This window comes from Mobula birostris, chromosome 6, assembly GCF_030028105.1.
Source record: "Mobula birostris isolate sMobBir1 chromosome 6, sMobBir1.hap1, whole genome shotgun sequence".
Lineage (NCBI taxonomy): Eukaryota > Metazoa > Chordata > Chondrichthyes > Myliobatiformes > Myliobatidae > Mobula > Mobula birostris.
Genome location: NC_092375.1, coordinates 27,815,512 through 27,835,002, shown reverse-complemented (window position 1 = coordinate 27,835,002; position 19,491 = coordinate 27,815,512). Strand labels below are relative to the sequence as shown.

Below are 19,491 nucleotides of genomic sequence, written 5' to 3'. Positions count from 1 at the left end.
TAATAGAAGCAAAGGCTAAATCCATGAAATGTGGTTAAGTATGAAAATCAAGCATAAGTATGTTTTCTCAGCATAGTTTTCTTCAAAACAGTGACTGAAATACTCACAAACAAGGGAGAATCTACAGGTGCTGGAAATACGAGCAACACACAAAACGCTGGAGGAGCTCAGCTGCCAGGCAGCGTCTATGGAAAAGAGTACAGTCAACATTTCGGGCCGTGACCCTTCACCAGGACTCAAAAGGACTGAAGTACTCACTCACTTTTTCATCCCTTTTTCTGATAAAGTGTTGGAAAATTTCACTCTGGGAAATCACGGGGTGACGAGATATACAGTTGATCCAGATCTGCAGTCCACCCATGCGAGCCTGAATAAACTCTTCACTGAGCCGCCCTGTAGATTGACAACAATCAAGGATGAACTTACATAGGCAAACCAGACAGGGAGCCAAAGATCAATTGATAGCCTGTTCAGAGAATCAGATGCAACCCATCGTATCGACTCTTATTGACCATACAAAGCGGGATGGCGCGGAAGCATAATGGTTAGTGCAACACTATTACAGTGCCAGCGTGGTGGCGAGGGTTCCCTCCGGGTGCCCCAATTTCCTCCCGCATTCCAAAGATGTATGGTTAGGTTTAATAAGTTGTGGCCATGCTATTTCGGAGCTGGAAGCGTGGTGACACTTGCAGGCTACCAAGCACGATCCACGGTGATCTGATTTGATGCATGCGACGCATTTCGCTGTTTGTGACAAATAAGACTAACCTTTCTTTCTTTCAAAAAGGTTATTACAGATGTTCTCGTTGAAGTGAAGGAGGATGAGAGACGACTTAAGAGAGGTGTTCAAGATTATAAGAGGCACAGCTCGAGAGGACACTCAGAGACTTTTCCCCAGGGCGGAATGAGCTCATTTCGGGGACATAATTTTAAAGTGATTGGAGGAAAGTATAGGGGGTTGTGACAGGCAATCTTTTTGCAAGAGAGTGCTGAATGCAGAATTCCCTGCCAAGGGTGGTGGTAGAGGCAGGTACATTAGGAGCATTGAAGAACTCTTAGGTAGGTGCATGGATAAAAGAAAAATGGAGTGCTAGGTAGGAAGGAACGGTTAGATTGATCTTAGAGTAGGTTAAAATTTTGGCTCAATATTGTGGGCTGAAGGGCCTGTGCTATGCTGTAATGTTCCATTTTCTATATTCTGGATAACTTACTAGCATTGATACAGGGTTAGTTGAGGGTAGAGATTGGAGAGTAGGGTAAACAGATTGTTTACTGGTTGGACTTTCACTACAGGGGACCAGAGGGATAATTTCTTAGCCCTCAACATTTCAAATGATTATTAATGCCTTGGATGAAAAGCAGGGTGCAGCACAGCCACACATGCTGATGTTATAAAGCTAGGTGTGTGAGTGAACAGTGAAGCTGACATAAAGAGTCTGCAAGTGGACACAGACAGAATGAACAAGTGGGAAAGCAGATGACAGATATAATGTGGGAATAATGTATGTGGTATAATGTGGGAAAATGTGACTTAAAAAGATTAGAAAGAAACACTTGTTTTGAACAGTGAGAATCTAGTAAATACTAGCAACACACACAAAATGCTGGAGGAACTCAGCAGGCCAAGCAGCATCTATGGAAAAGAGTACAGTCGATATTGATGTGCAGAGGATACTGACTAAAATATTCATGAAAGTCAAAAGGTAAACATGCAAATGTGGTAATGGTCAGAAAATCAAATTTTTTTTTTGGACTTTATTGCAAAGTGGTTGGATTATAAAAATAAGAGTCTTTCTGAGATACTACAGGGCTTTGGTGAGGCATCATATGGAATAGAGACATTGAACCATGCAGTATATGAAATGGCCCTCTTGCCCACTGAGTGTTTACCTACTGTTAACCAACAGTTTGCAGAACTCATTCATTAACCCCATCTCCATTCTCCCCACATTCTCATCATCTCCTCCCAGATTCTACCCCTTACCTACATACTCGGAGTGATTTACAGAGCCTCCTCATTTTGTTTTCCATATTTTCTATTGCCTCTTCTCAAATTCTTTCAAACTACATCACCTCATATTTATCTATATTAAATTTTAACTGTAATGTAACAGCTTATTTCTAAAGCTTAACAATTTTCTCCTGAAGTTTGCATCTAATCTCCTCACTGTTTACGACATTGTTTGCACAATTTATTCATGGATTCTAGGAATTCTTGGGGTGAGTGGGTGTACTGTATAAATGCAAGAATGATATCATGCATAACTGAGCAGGAAACCTCACTTGTATCAATGATGCTCTGTATATCCCAACACTAGTTTCATATAACAGAAATGCACAATCAAGTGTTACCATTAGTTCAATTATTTGGTATGAATTACATTAAAACTTCAGTCTGAAGAGTATCATATCAAAGGAAACAGGTCCAAACTTAAATACATGAGATAAAAACAAAAAACATAAGAGAGAGAACAGCCTCCCTACAATCAGCTTCAGAATGCCGGAGACAGGTAACTGGGTGACTGTAAGGAGAATGGAGGGAAATTCACTGCCAGTGCAGAGTACACCTGTGGTTGATCCCCTCAATAATAAATATACAATTTTAGATTCTATTGAGGGGGACGACCTACAGGGGTGGAGGGGGTAAAAAGTGACCAGGTCTCTGACACTGAGTCTGTTGCTGTGGCTCAGAAGAGCTGAGAGGTGAAGGAGACTGCAGTGTTGATAGGAGATTCCTTAGTCAGAGGAACAGAGATGAGGTTCTGTGGACATGACAGAGATACCTGGATGGTATGTTGCCTCCAAGGTGACAGGGTCAGGGATGTCTCAGTTAGAGTCCACGGCTTTCTAAAGGGGGAGTGGGAGTAGCCAGAAGTCTTGGTACATATTGGTACCAATGCCATAGGTAGACAAGGTGAGGAGGTCCTGAAGAGAGATTTTAGGGAGCCAGGTAGAAAGTTGAACAGCAGGACCTCCACAGTAGTAATCTCTGGATTGCTGCCCATGCCACACACCAGTGAGGGTAAGAATAGGATGATTTGGCAGATGAATGCATGGCTGAGGAACTGATGAAGGAGGCAGGGGTTCAAATTTATGGATCATTGAGATCTCTTCTGGGGAACCTATGACCTATACAAAAGGCATAGGTTACACTGAACCCAAGGGGGTACCAATATCCTTGCAGGCAAGTTTGCTAGAGTTGTTCCAGTGGGTTTAAACTAATTTGGCAGGTGGATGGGAACCGGAGTGATAGTGCTGAGGAAGAGATAATTGATTTGCAAACAGAGGCAGTGTGTAGAAAGACTCATAGCAAGGAGAGGCTGAAGGTAGGGCAAATTGCAGTCAACAGGATGAGTTGCAATGTAAAGGGTGGACGAAATCAAAATGGGTGAATACAGGACTGAAGGTGTTATATTTGAATGCATGCAGTATACGGAATAAGATTGATGAACTTGTAGCACGGCTACTGATGGACATGTATGATGTTGTGGGTATTACTGGATCATAGCTGTAAAAAGATTATAGCTAGGACCTTAATGTCCAAAGATTCACATTGTATTGAAAGTGCAAGCAGATAGGCAGAGGGGATGGACTAGCTCTGCTGGTGAAAAATGAAATCAACTCATTAGAAAGAGGTGACTGAAGGTGCTGAATTGTTGTGGCTAGAACAAAGAACTATAGGGGTAAAAAGACCTTGATGGGAGTTGTATACAGACCTCCAAACAGTGGTATACAAAATACAATAGCAGATAGAAAATGCAAATTAACTGAGATAAAGTATGCACTCTGCTAATCTATTGTAATTTGGGAACTCTTCTTAGAATGATTAATTCAAGATTGGTTAATTTCCCTATGAAAGGGGAAATGGAGTTATTGAATGTTATCCAAGTCAATTTAGAAACTTGATTCACCGGATTAAGGGTATAAAATGGGGTGAGCATTTCGGGTATAAGGCTATCACTGAAAAGGTCTCGCAAAGATTTTTGCTAATAGATTCCACTTACATTATTTGTTAACACAAAATGTAAAAATTCTACCTTATTGTCTGTTGGAGGCAGACTCTTAGCACCTTATCTTTCTAATTTCTGGAAGTATATGGTCACCTGCCAAAAGCACTTTACAAGGTGATGAACATTCAGTATGCAGACTCAATGAAGATTTACTAATGCCTCAGATGTCTGAAACAAATAAACATATGAAAATTCTGCTCCAAAAAAAAAAATGCATGCCAAATGGACAATGTATGGATGATTTCAATATGCAGGTAGATTGGGAAAATCTGGTTGGTGCTCAATCCCAAGTGGGGGAATTTCTAGAATGCCTATGAAATAGATTTTTAGAGCAGCTTGTGTTTGAGCCCACTTGAGGATCAACTATTCTGGACCAGGTGTTGTGCAATGAATCAGAATTCATGAGAGAGCTTAAGGTAAAAGAATCCTTAGGGGAAAGTGATCCTAATATGATAGAATTCACCTTTGCAATTTGAAGAGGAGAAGCAGATGTATCAGTATTACAGTGGAGTAAAGGGAATTAGAGAGGCATGAGAGGGAAGCTTGCCAAAATTGATTGGAAAAGAACACTGGCAAGGATGATGGCAGAGCAGCAATGGCTGGAATTTCTGGAAGCAATTCGGAAGGCACAGGATATATACATTCCAAAGAGGAAGAAGTATTCCAAAGGCAAGATGTCACAACCATGGCTGACAAGAGAAGTCAATGTCAACATAAAAGCCAAAGTGAGGGCATATAATAGGGTAAATGTTATAGGGTAAATGTTAGAGGGAAGACTGAGGATTGGGAAGGTTTTAAAAACCAACAGAAGGCACATAAAAAGTCATTAAGTAAAAGATAGAATCCGAAAGTGAGCTAGCCAATAATATTAAAGAGGATACCAAAAGTTTCTTCAGATACATAAAGTGTAAAAGAGAGGTGAGAGTGGATATCAAACCACTGGAAAATTATGCTGGAGAGGTAGTAATGGGGGACATTGAAATGAAAATAATCACTTTCATCAGTCTTCACTGTGGAAGACACTAGCAGTATGCTGGAAGTTCAGGGGTGTCAGGGGTCAGAAGTATGCGCAGTTGCCATTATTAGGAAGAAGGTTCTTGGGAATCTGAAAGGTCCAAAGATAGGTAAGTCTCCTTGTTCAGATAGTGTACACCCCAGGGTTCTGAAAGAGTTGGCTTAAGTGATTGTGGAGGCATTAGTAATGATCTTTCAAGAACCACAAAAGTCTGGAATGGTTGTGGAAGACTGGAAAATTGCAAATGTTACTCCATTTTTCAAGAAAGGAGAGAAGCAGAAGGAAGACAATTACAGGCCTGTTAGTCTGACCTCAGTGGTTGGGAAGATGTTGGAGCCAAGAATGTGGTTCTGGGATACTTGGAGGCACATGATGAAAGAGGCTGTAGTCAACATAGTTTTCTCAAGGAAAAATCTTGCCTGATAAATCTGTTGGGAATCTTTGAATAAATAACAAGCAGAATAGACAAAGGAGGCTCGGTTGATGTTGTGTACTTGGATTTTCAGAAGGTCTTTGACAAGGTGCCTCATATGAGGCTGCTTATCAAGTTAAAAGCCCATGGTATTACAAGAAAGATACTGGCATGGATAAAGCAGTGGCTGATTGGTAGGAGGCAAAGAGTGGGAATAAAGGGAGTTTTTTCTGGTTGGCTGCCCGTGAAGAGTGGTGTTCCACAGGGGTCTGTATTGGGACCAATACTTTTTACATTATATACCAATGTCTTGGATGATGGAATTGATGGCTTTGATGCAAAGTTTGCGGATGGTAAGAAGATAGGTGGAAAGCAGGCAGTTTTGAGGAAGTAGAGAGGCTATAGAAGGACTTAGACAGATTATGAGAATGGGGAAAGAGGTAGCATTTGGAATACAGTGTCGGGAAGTGTACGGTCATGCACTTTGGTAGGAGAAATAAAAGGGTAGACTACTTCCTTTACAACCAAGTGGTAAGACCTCCAAAAAGGGATTCCAACCAGCTGTACCATCTCCCCAACTTTGTTTGTCATGGGTATGAACCTCCTCAAATCAACAGCAGCGGACATAACCTGAGGCCCAGTGTAGGATCCTGGCACCCCCGACAGCCTGCAATATGGGGGTTCATGGATGACATCACAGTAACCACTGTAACCCATGACCAAGCAAGATGGGTATTGGAAACCCTGGACAATGGAGCTACTTGGGCTTGGATGACCTTCCAGGCCAGGAAGTATGATGATCAAAAAGGGCAAGGTTACTAGCAAATACAGTTTTCAAGTACAGGGAGAAGTCAGTCCACCCAGTAAAGTATCTTGGAAAGTGGTTTAGTGCAGCAATGATGGACAGTGCCAACTCCACCGACACTGTAAAGTAGATTGAAGAGTGGCTGAAGAAGATTGACAAAACCGGACTCCCTAGTAAATTTAAGACATGGCTGTAGCAACATGGTCTTCTACCAAGGCTGCTCTGGCTTTTCACAGTGTACGAGTTCCCCAGGACCACTGTAGAAGGCATCAAGAGGAAAGCCAACATGCACCTGCAGAGGTGGCTGGGGATCCGCCCAAGTTTTTCTTCAGTGGCACTCTACGATAGATCAGGCCAGCTACAGCTCTCGTTGTCATCGGTAGTGCAGGAGTTCAAGGTGGCCAGTGTAGAGCTGTGTTAACACTGAGGGGCTCCGACGACAAACTAATAAATCAAGCAGGAGTCACAACAAAATCGGTCCGAAAGTGGGCCGCCAACTTGGCTACAGACCAGGCAGTGAGCTCCCTGCAATTAAGAGACATCATCGGCAACCCATGCCTGAGATGGCAAGGCCTCAGCTCAGCACACTTCTAATAATGGGACAGTGCAAGTGCAAGGGATAGGCATGACATGGTCAAGGCAGAGGTACGGAACCTTGAGGACCAAAGGCAGGTATCAAAAGCAGTGGAGTTGGGGTTACTGGGCGCCTGGACAAAATGGGATCTTACCAAACATAAGATCATTTGGGCAGAGCTTTGGAGACTGGAGCCCTTCCACATTTCTTTCCTCCTGCGGTCCGCGTATGACACTCTCCCTACGCCATCACAGCTGCACACATGGGGGCTGAGAGAGGACACTAACAGCAAGCTTTGTGGTCACTGGGGTTCACTGGCACACATATCGTCAGGATGCAAAACAGCTTTAACACAAGGACAGTATAGGTGGCGCCACAACAAGGTCCTGCTATCCCTTGCTGACATATTGGAGCAGGAGAGGTGTAAAAAGAGACCAGCTGGCAGAAAGGCAAACAGGGCAGTCATTTTCATCAAGGAGAGGGCTATGACAGTCGTATCAAAGAGGCCTAAATCCAATCTGCTGCAGAACTGCCAAATCATGGGAGCTGAGGGTCGATGTGGGGAAGAAGCTGCAGTTCCCAGAGATGGTGCAGACCAGACATCGTACTGTGGTCTACCAAAGACAAGAAAATCATCCTGGTGGAGTTCACAATACCACGGGAGGACGGATGCAAGGAGGCTCACAAGAGGAAGGTCCTGAAGTACTAGTCTTTAGTCCAGACAAAGGATGGTTGACGTGGCTATTCCCCGTGGAGATCGGCTGTAGAGATTTCCCAGCAAGGTCAGCATGGAGGTCACAGTCTGCATTAGGCCTTAATGAAAAGAGCATGAACCAAGCAGCTCGCAGGTGGGGGAGGAAGCAGAAAGAGCCTTGTGCTGGATATGGAACAGGTAAAAGGAGTTGAGCTGGAAGTCAGCAGCAGATGGACAGTGACTTGGCCGCCACTGCTGACCCACCAGCTGGAGAGTGTAGTGGTTAAGGGTGGAAACACTGTATGAAGGTTGGACAATCTGTGAAAGGGTGTCCTTTTAGAATGGTGATGAGGAGGCATTTCTTCAGCCAGAGAGTGGTGAATCTGTGGAATTCGTATCCACTGGTGTCTGTGGAGGCCAAGTCTTTATGTGTACTTAAGGCAGAGGTTGATAGATTCTTGATTGGTCAGGATATGACGGGATATGGGGAGAAGGCAGGAAACTGGGGCAGAGAAGGGGAAAATGGATCAGCCATAATGAAATGGTCGAGAAGCCTTGATGGACCAGATGGCCTAACTCTGCATCTATCTCTTATGGTCTAAAATGATGCAAACAGGTCAGGCAGCTTTGGTGAAAAGAGAAACAGTTAATGTTTGAGGGCCAGGACCCCTTCTTTTTCTGCAGTAGTTACAGCCTTTTCTGGTTGCATTTCAAATTTCCAGAATCTGCAACTTATTTTTCAATTTTCCTAAACGTATGGACTCTGAGTGTGGGAATTATTGAGAAAAAGATGTGTCTTATTTCTAAATGTTAGTACATTTCCTGTTAATCCTTCTTTTATAAATGATTTTATTTAATTAAATATTTATATATTTGGTGCTTGGAAAATAGGTACTGAGGGGATGCCAGGGGTAAGTTTTTCACACAGAGAGTGGTGAGTGTGTGGAATGCACTGCCGACAGCGGTTGTGGAAGTGGATACCATGGGGTCTTTTAAGAGCCTGTTAGGTAGGTACATGGAGCTCAGAAAAATTGAGGGCTCTGCGCTAGGAAAATTCTAGGCAGTCTCTAGAGTAGGTTACATGGACGACACAACATTGTGTTATGCCTGTAATGTGCCTGTAATGTGCTGTAGATTTCTATGTTCTATGTTCTAAATGTTAACATATTTTAAAACTGTCTTGAACGTCAGAGCTATTCTATTGGAAGATAACTTTGCAGATCACTTGCAACTTTAATGGAAGCTAGAAAGTGCACTTGTAACTTTGCTGGTTCATAAATCCTGCCCAGTCATTCCTGCTTGAGGTCTTATTGCCATTTAAACCTTATGCCTATCTTAAGGAAGCAGAGACTCAGCATGAGCAGATTTTGGCATCTGTTCTAACAACATTCTGACAACCCTTCTTTGTAACTTACATTTTTCTATTTTGTGCAGCAATGTGGATAAATACAATTTTCTACTATATCCTCCACCTCCCACATTTTTGTTTATTCATTCAGTTTGTCTGTACCCCTTTGAAAGCTCCTCCTCATTCACAATCTCTTTAATTCCTTTATTTATTCTTTAGTTTTGACAATTATCTTTGCCTATGTTGATTTTCCCTTGCATAATGGGTAGGGAAGCATGCAAGATTAATTATCCATAATCACTGTCACAGCAATTCTGACCATATCTGTACAGATTTAGTTAAAAGGAATATTTTAAAATGAAATATACAGACAGAAACATCAGGAGAAACTGTTCTTCAGTATTATTCTGTTGTTGTTATTAACTCCCTTGCTTTTTGGTCATTTAATTACCAGTAGCCATGGAGAGTTGAGGCCTTTTAAATTATAATGTAGATCATCAATACAAATTAGCGATGTGAACTAGCCACCCATAACAGTCCATAAGACCATAAGATACAGGAACAGAATTAGGCCATTTGGCCCAACAAGTCTGTACTTGGCTGATTTATTATTCCCTCTTAGTCCCACTCTCCTGCCTTCTCCCCATAACCTTTGATGTTCTAACTAATCAAGAACCTATCAAACTCCGTTTTAAATACACCCACTGACTTGGCTACAACTTCTATCTGTGGAAATAACTTCACCATCCCCTGGCTAAAGAAATTTCTCCTCATCTCTGTTCTGATGGAATATCCTTCTATTCTGAGGCTGTGCACTCTGGTTCATGACTCCCCCACTATTGGAAACATCCCCTGCTCATCCACTCTATTCAGGCCTTTCAGTATTTGGTAGGTTTCGCTGATATCTCCCCTTGTCCTTCTAAACTCCAGCGAGTACGGCCCACAACCTTCAAACACTCCTCGAATATTAACCCTTTCATTCCTTGGATCATTCTTGTAAACCTCCCTTAAATTTTCTCCAACCCCAGCACATCCCATCTTAGATAAGGAGTCCAAAACTGCTCACAAATACCCACATAGCCCTGGATTTTTCTTTCGTCTATATGCCTATCTAAGAGGTTCATTAGCATTCCTAATGTATCTGCCTTTACTACCACCCCTAGAAGTGCATTCTAAGCACCTACCACTCTGCGTTTAAAACCTACCTCTGACATCTCCCCTATACCTTCCTCCAAACACCTTAAAATTATGACCCCTCGTATTAGTCACGCAGTGTGAAAAGTAGCAGACCCAATACTGACCCCAGGGAACACCAGCAGCCAGCCAGAAAAGTCCCCTTTATTCCCAGTCTTTGTCTTCTGCAATTGTGCTGATCTTCTATCCATACTAGTACCTTGCCTGTAATAACATGGGAACTTATTTTGCTTAGCAGCCTTGTGTGTGGTACCTTGTCAAAAGCCTCTTGAAAAATGAAGTAGGCAACAATCCACTGACAGTCTTTTGTCTAACCTGCCTCTTCATGCAGTTGGGCAAGATCATTCCCTTGAATTTAATTGCAGCCCTTAGAAGTTGTCCACTGGTCAAATCAACGTTGAGCACATTCTTTTTCTTTTGAAACTATAATATTTGTAATCTTCATTGTTGCCCATGGCAAGATGGTATTTCACAAACATTATTCCCCTGCAATGGATAGTATCTAATCCTGTTGCAAATATATACTGTAATCATATCACTTCAACATGATAGTGTGTGAACACAACTCAGCTCAATTGGAGTCCAATCAAATAAAGTCAACAAAAGCAGGTTATATTTCTCAATTTTATGACCCAGGTATGTAAGCATTACAAGTAAAACTTATTATTTTCAAGTTGCCGTGATTGCAGAGATAACATTAACGGTAGTCGAATATAAAACAATGCAAATTTATTTTTAACCAATGCTTACATGGAACGTCTTTTTCTGGAAGTAGAGGGATTGGGATTGCTGAACCAAACTTCTCTAATAGTCGACCGTACAGCCAATCAAAATGCTTGTATCGATGGTAAACCGATACAGTTGTGTCCTAAAAATAACGGCAAGTTAACTTTAAAATTGATAATGTACGCAAAAGTTCTTGTCAGGAAATAATGTAAATGTGAAATCCAGGAATCCTGACTGGAAAAATAGTTCTGAACAATTTAATGCACTGTTCAAAAGATACAGCAAGATCTCTTTCTGAACTGTGATTTCATCATCTACATTAAGGCAAAATTTTAGTATTAGGACTAACAGTTTAAACGTATTTCCATTTATGCTACAGACCACTAGTTTCATGCAGTTTTTAAATGTCTATAAATCTGGAAAAACACTGAAAACATTGATTGTTTTATATTTACATGGCAAGAAATCAAAGATAACTGATGTTGTCATGCACACTTGTTATTCACCCTGTTGCGAGAGGTAGTTCATTGATTCTATTATGGCTGTTGGATCTACTGAGTGTGCCCGCAAGAAAATGAATCTCAGGGTTACATGTAGTGACATTTATGTATTTTGATAGTTTTCTATTTTGTTGTACCAAGAGCTTTTTATTATGTTGCACCGAACTTAAAGATAATCCAGGTAATGATTCAATGATGATGTTGTGATTTTACATTCATATCTTCCCTGCTTACAACACACCAACATCATGTAGCTTTGCTGAGGTAACAGATACAACAGCAGTGTGGATTTGTTACTGGGCTGGGACTAAATGATCAGGACCTGAATGATCTACCTGGCTGTATTAAAACCCAACCCCAATTCTAATTGATCACTGAAAATTGTGTTAGTGCCTTTCTCCTGACCCGATCAAATCTTACGTATATATTATTGTCCAGAATCCAGACCCAGACTCGACACATGTTCCCACTTGACTCAATATTGCAGAATCCCCATATGTGTTCACATTTTAAAATCATGTCACTGTATAGCATCCTTGGGTGTAGTTATTTCTTTTTCCCTTTCCACTTGACATCCCTGGAATGAATGGAAAGACTGATCTGAAGAGATTATTTGTTCCTTAGCCTTTGTAAAAGTCTTTCTGTTAACAGGCCACCTTTATTCCCCCTGCCATGACAGCCCTGTAAGTGGAGTTCCAGTGAACCAACCTTCACTGGGGGTCAAGGGTGAAAGTGAAATGTTTCAGGGGAAACTTCTTCACTCAGAGGGTTGAGAGAGTGTGGAACGAGCTGCCAGCACAAGTGGTGAATGCGAGCTTGATTTCAATGTTTAAGTGAAGTTTTGATGGGTACATGGATGGTAGGGGTATGGAGGGCTATGGTTCCGGTGCAGGTCAATGGGACTAGGCAGTTTAAATGGTTTGGTATGGACTAGATGGGCCTTTTTCCGTGCTGTACTTTTCTATGACTCTGTTTTACTAATACCTCTCCCGATATATCCTGCCATTGTCAAAGATCTTTTCACATCTACACCTGTGATTGTCTGTTCCTGTAATCCTTTTTGAATCTTGCCATTTGGTTTATGTTATCTTTCCATCCTTCCTAAACACCTAACTTTTAATAGCACTTTTTATTAAGTGACTGCAGTTTTAGGGGAATATTGTTTTTAGCATAACGTTAAGATCCTGTTGTTGGAAACACAGTGAGTAATAATGGAAGGACATTTATAATGGAGAAGCTGTTCCCAATCTATTCCTCTTTGAAGAAGGAGTTAATAATTAAAATAATCATGCTAACTGTTTATCCACTATCATTTCCAACAAAGGTTCCCTGCTCCAGTTTTCAGTTCATTATAAACCCTACCAGCCAAGAAAAAAAGGATACTTACATTAGGTGTAATTTGATAAGAAATAAATTTCTTCATGCCTGAATATTTAGTTTCTAGCTGAGGATTAGTTACGGTGCATTCCAGTGGTACTATTGGATAAACCCATGATGCTCCATGTTCATTGAACTAAGACAAAAGAAAAACCATGTTAATTTAATTTGTTTCACATAAAATGATGATTATTCAGACAGGCTATAAGCAAATATAATTATATTATTTTCTATATTATTGAAACTACACAATATGTAGAAGCATGAACATAATTGAAGGTAATTTAACAGTGTGTACTATTTGAAGAAATACTGAAGTATAATGTTCTGCTAATGGAGTTACTTTAACCCAGTCAATCGATAATTGATCAAATAGGTAGAGTTCAGAAATTTTAGAAAATTCTGCAGCATTCTCTTGCTCTTCAAAATAGTTATAGAACATTACAGCACAATGCAGGCCCTTCAGCTCATGATATTATGCCAACATTTTAAACCAGTCTAAGATTAATCTATTCAGGCCAGCTGGTGGTGCAATGGCATCAGCACTAAATTTCAAGGCAGATGGTCCTGAGTTTGAATTTGGCCAGGTCCCAACCTGCAGCAGTATCTGTGAGGAAGAAAGGCTTGGCAATCTACTTCTGTGTCTTGCCACGAGAACCCTATGGACAACTAAACTACACTATGTTTTGCCATGAGTTGACAACGGCTCGACAGCACTCAACAACAAGATCAATCTAATCTTCCCCTCCTATACAGCCCTCCATTTTTGTATCATCCATGTGCCCCATCTAAAAATGTCCCTAATGTATCTGCCACTATCAACACCCCCCCCCATGACAGCACATTCCATGCACCCACCACTTATCACTGGCATCCCCCAATACCTTCCGCCAATCACCTTAAAATGATGCATCCTCGTGTTAGCCATTTCTGCCTTGGGGAAGAAGTCTCTGGCTATCCACTTGATCTATGCCTCTTATCATCTTCTACACCTTTATGAGTGCTTTAATTTAGAGAATGGTGGTCGTTCATGGCATGAAGCCATGTTGAATTCCTTGCTTATCCCTGCATTGGCCAGTGTTGACATTGATCAACGTAAAATTGGCCTGGTGTTTAAAAATAGCTTCTAGGTTATTTTGGTCTGAATTTCACTTTAGACAACAGCTACCTTCAATCCAGCGATACTCAGCTTGATAGGAGTGAGAGCTTTCAGCTTCAGTCCCAAATGGCTGAAAGTCAACACTGCTACCAGCAGTAGAATGCAACATCTTTGGCTGGGCTACTTACTTAAATGTGGGACCTATGAGTGTGCATCTTCATTTTGCTAACACTTCCACAAACTGAGTAACTGAGATCTCAGAAGTTTCTGAATTCAAGATACATAAAAATAGATCTCTGTCCCCCTTTCTATTGTGAACTCTTACTGGACAGTAGTTCTTGCCACAATCCACAATATTCTCTTCTTTGTAACTCACAAAGGTTACACTGAGGAGAAAAAAAATGCCCTTCTTCTTTAAATGCATCTTGATTCTTGCCCACAAGCAGTTTGATCATCGATCTCTCAGATATTATCATGTGCACAAACTTAACAATGGAATTTGAAGGATCATGTATTAAAATATCAAATTAACAACTATGATGATTACATTCTACTTACTGCTAGTTGAATTTTTGTGGTTGTCTTTACAGTTTTTCCAGAAATGAAGGGCTCAGCTTCTGTTTTTGTAACCTGATACAATCTACAAGAAAGCCATAACCATATTAAAATAAAACCCAGACTGCACCCAGACCCCTAAGTCTGTTTATATCAAGGAGTACTTTTTCCTACGTGCACAATATGAGGACAATGATGCATAAGTTATTTCTAACTGATAATTTTCTTTGAACACCACATATTCTGCACATGGAGTGTAATTAAAAAGACAACCAAACCAGCAGCATTTCCTCTGCTAGATACCTTATACCTGAGGATGCCTTAGAAAATGTGGTTTCATCTTTGACAAAGATGGACTTGGGAACAATGATGAAATATAAATATACAGATTTATACACAAAAGGCATTTTAATCATATTAGATAATTGGATATGTTACTGTAGAACAGCAACAGCCTGTTACCTTAGCCATTATTAATCTCATAAATTAAAAGGATTTAATGGATAGAAAGCTGTCTAAACAGATGCATATTGAGTGGCTGTTTTTTGAGCCAGAAGGAAATGTAGAAAGCAGTTGGTACTGCTTCTCAGTAATGCTCAATACTCATGGTGATAGAAAGGAAGTTGGATAAGAACTGGAAATGGTTAAAAAAAAGAATAGGGGTATCAGGAAAAGAGCAGGGAATGAGATTAATTGAATTGCATTTGGAAAGAACAGGCATGTACTCAATAGGCTGAATTGCCTTTTTCCCTCCCATAACCATGCTGTGATTCTGAAAGCAATACAAAGCCACTTCATTAGAGTATTACCTGACAAAGTTTGTCACAAAGTCACGCAAAAAGTTATTTGGGGAATTTGTTTGGGACTGCTGCTCTTTTGATTTTTATAAATGACTTGTATGTGGAAATGGAAGGATTGGTTAGTAAACTTGCAAGTGCCACAAAGATTTGAGGTGTTATGGATAGTGTAGAAGTTTGTCATAAATTTATATGTGAAGCAAGACCTAGAAATTTCAAACATGACCCTGTTTCAACTCAAAAGGCAAATTCTTCTCTCTTTGACCACAATGATTCCTAACCTGGTGTGGTAAACCACATATATATGTTGTAGCTGGGTTGCCTGTCTGGACACGCCCCTCTGCTGGCTGCCTCTGTGGCTCCTCCCACAGACCCTTGAATAAGGGCGATTGGGCCTTGGCTCCTCCTCTCAGTCCAGAGGCAGACACTCAGCATGCTGGAGGTCACATTTTACTGCAAATAAAAGCCTTTCAGTATTTACTCTACTTCCAGTCTTTTGGAGTTATTGATGGTGCATCACCCAGCTGGGGAGATCAAATGGTACAAGATCCTACTGAAAATCAGAAATGTTGACTTCTTTGTCTCATCACCCATCTTCTGCTCAAGTGCAAACCTTATCAAATGAAAAGTAAAAATTTACCTGCTAGATCTTTTAGGACACTGTTTGCTACTGCCTCCCTTATCCTCTGGTTCAGTGGTAATTATTTCATAGTCTTGGTCAATCGATTCTGTGTAAGAATGGCAAATGCTTACACGTACACATTGATACATTCAAACTTTAAATAATCTTGTTTCAAATCTTCTCATCTGAAGCCTAGTAAGATTCATGCAATACTATATTGAAGTCTGCATTTATTCCAAGTATGCTGGTGATTCAAAACTGAATGACAGTGTGGGCTATGAAAAGGATGCAGAAGGGAACAGGGAAAGACTAAGTGAAAAGGCAAGGGCAAGGCACAAGGACTACAACATGAAAAAACGTAAGGTCATCCATTTTATTTAAGAAAATGGAAAGCTGGAGCATTTTTTAAAATGACAGGTTGAAAAGTATTGATTTTTGGAATGTTGTATGGACTAATAATTGAAAATTAACAACCAATTACTGCTATCAATTGAGAAGGCAACCAAATCTTGGTCTGTATTGCGAGAGATTTTGAGTACAAGAGTGAAAATATATTGGTTTACTTGTAATGGACCCCTGTAAGATTGCACCAGGAATATAATGTACATGTCTAGTCTCCCTAATGAAGGAAGGATAAACTTACGGGAGTACAAAGAAGAGTGACCAGTTTGATTGTGGTATGTGATGGAGAAAACGGAAACTGGGCCTGCTGCTCACTGAGGTTTGGAAGAATGAAGAGTGAACTCATTGCAATATAGAAAATTATAATAGGAATTGGTCGGGGGAGATGCAAGGATGATATTACCCAGGCTGGAGGTCTAGAAGCAGAGACCATAGTTATAAGACAAGGGATTAGACATTAAGGATCAAGATGAGAAGACATTTCCTCACCCAGAGGGTAGCAAATCCTTGAAATTATCTGTCCAAAAGCATTGCTGTTTATACTCAAAACAGATTTATACATCTCTAGATATTTGCGGAATCGAGGGTTTAGTGCATGTAAATGACATTGAGATGAAAGGGAATAGTGAACTTATTGAATAGCAGAGTTGTAAGGTGCCAAATGGCTTTTGTGCCTCATGTACTTATTGTCGCTGGAACTGTTTCACAGGAAAGAAAATTATTAAATGTGTTTGAATTAATGACTTCAATTTGGCCTCATAATGGGCCATCAAATAACTACATTGCACAATTCTACTATTTTTCTGGAACATCCTGAAGGTGAATATGAAATATAACTAGGAGGCATTCTGTCATGTGCTGTTCCTCTGGAGGCTGGCTGAAAAAATAGACAGTAGCAACCAAATGTGACCCAGTGTTTCTGTCAAGCACTTTGCAGTTATATACCTGAAGGAGAACATCTTGGCAGCATTTTCAATCAAGCTTTAGCATCAAGCCACTCAGATGAGCAACAAACAAAGGTCATATGCATCATAAAACAACCCACGTACTCTTAAAAAGAATAACCTCTTCAGCTGTCAACATGATAGATTTTGCAAGAAGAAAGGGGTGACTAATTTGTAGAATTATATCGATGATGTAGAAATAGAAAGATCTTGATATAGATCTCTGAATGTGAAAAGACAACTGGACCAAGCGGCTAACAAAGGAAAATGGAATCTAAGTTGCATGAGCTGAAAAAGTAAAAAAGCAAAGAAACTTCACAGAACACTGGCGAGGCCACTGAAGTATTGTATAATATTGATCAAACCATTTTAAGACAGATGTGAAGCCCCAGAGAAGGTGCAAAAAAGATTTACTAAAGTAGTCCCAGAGAAGAGGAAACACTTATGAAGTTACTTTAGTGAAGCTGTGGCTGTTCTTTTCAGATCAGAGAAGACTGAAAAAAAAAGATGTATAATATCATGGATAAATAAAAATGAACTCTCCTTATGAACAGAGACTCAAGGACAAGAGGACAAATAGACAAATCATCGAGGGTGATACAAGAAAAAGTGTTTATTCATTGTGTATGAATAACAGTTCACTGAAAATGTGGTGGATTGGATGCAGATTTACAAAAAGGAATAGTATAAACATGTGAAGGTAAACATTTCCTATAGAGAAAGAGAGGGAAATGGGATTGACTTGATTACTCCACGCAGAATCAATACGACACTCTTCAGTCCCAGAATTATTCAGAATAGAAGAGGACATGGAGATAAATTGTTAAGGAAATGCATTAAATGCTTTTTTGGAGACCTATGGAATACTTATTATGAAACTGAATGCTTAGGTTTAACGTGAGAGGCAGCAAATTGTGATATGAATTCCTGACAGGAATTATATAATGACATTATTCCATTCTATCATTCTTTGATCAAGTTTAGGATATTTGTCACTCCAGTTACTCGTTATATAATATAAAGACCGAGAAGAAACAAATTTCCCAAAATCAGCAAAATCAAAACCTGGTAGTTTGTTAAATAAAATTCTAGTTGAACACTGACTTACTGCCTGCTTTTCCCCACCTTTGGCCTGTAACTACTTTTTTTCAGCTCTGAAATGTTATTCAGTTCTGTTTCTACTTCTCAATTCCTGTGTGTTGAACAAATGAAATTCTCCAGCTTCCTACTCACCTTCTTGTTTCTATTTTCCATTCAGTCAAAAACATCTACTGGACAGAAGTCAAAATTGCACTATGATGATAATCCTGTTACCTCAAGCCATGCCAAATTCCACTTTAATCCCCACCGAGGCTTCATCCTTGCACCACTCCATCCTTATATTCCTGAATACACTCTTCACTGTCATCATCCTGACCCACATTATTTCCTGCTTCCCCAACTCCAATTCTATCTCTAGCTTCACCATTACCAACAAGTCCTACCAGTTCTCCCCTCAGTATCAGCAGATGTTTTGTAAATTGACTTTTCCTTGACCAAACCTTCCCTGCACAGTTAATTGGCTGTCTACAACCCAATGAGGTACTTCAAGGTGCATTTCTGAACACTTTGGGTGCGACAGCAAGTTAAGTTGGTGCAAGTTATAAAAAATTACTTGTGATAGTCTCAAAGACTGTGTGCCTATGTTCAGAAATGTCAAACACCAGACTTTGTATCTATGCAATGAAGCAACTTGCAGCAAAAAGATGAAAAAGTAATCAACAGACATGAAAAGAAACTCATGAAGATAAAAATCCCAATACATACCTGAAGTGTCTGAATAGCTGTGAGATTTCTTTGATCTGAGCTATTAAAAGAAGATTGATGAGAAACCTTGTTCACAGGTTATTATCAAGTAGGAAAACATATTCTGTAGTTAAGCACTGGCAGCAGAGGTCAAAGAAATCTTTGGTGATCTACACTGTTATGAAACATCATAGTTACATTTATATGAATTCTAAGAATAAATTAAAAGACTATCACTTGCACAGGACTAGATTTATTTTATTTGCTTTAATTTTCAATGCAGAGGCAGGAGATTATCCTGCAGTCATGGCGCAAAGTTTTTTTTTTGTTTTTCGCTTTTAGGGATCCTGTACTGTCGATAAAAATACAGATTTCAATAGATTTCCGTTGGAAGAGGAAGTTAGTCACTTCCTGAGATATTTGAAAAAAAATGTACCTATATTGTGCATCAAAGTTCAAAGTAAATTTTTTTTATCAAAGTACATTATGTCACCATGTTCAACCCTGAGATTCATTTCCTCGCAGGCACAATAAAAAAACTCATAATGGAATAATAACCATAATAGAATCATTGAAAGACCGCACCAGCTTGGGCATTCAACTAGTATGCCGAAGACAAAAAAAAAACTGTG

General features: G+C 40.0%; 1 protein-coding gene across 7 annotated transcripts in view; it reads right to left on the bottom strand.

The window, feature by feature from the left end:
• LOC140198885 (sorting nexin-9-like) overlaps positions 1 to 19,491 on the bottom strand; it is a 65,099-nt gene that overhangs the window by 26,163 nt on the left and 19,445 nt on the right. For all 7 annotated transcript variants that reach the window (XM_072260075.1, XM_072260072.1, XM_072260071.1 and 4 more), the window contains 6 exons: positions 18,881 to 18,920; positions 15,747 to 15,834; positions 14,313 to 14,394; positions 12,666 to 12,791; positions 10,803 to 10,920; positions 263 to 393 (listed from right to left, as the gene is read on the bottom strand). In XM_072260075.1, coding sequence (XP_072116176.1) covers positions 263 to 393; positions 10,803 to 10,920; positions 12,666 to 12,791; positions 14,313 to 14,394; positions 15,747 to 15,834; positions 18,881 to 18,920 — 585 coding nt within the window. The remainder of the gene's footprint in view (positions 1 to 262; positions 394 to 10,802; positions 10,921 to 12,665; positions 12,792 to 14,312; positions 14,395 to 15,746; positions 15,835 to 18,880; positions 18,921 to 19,491) is intronic.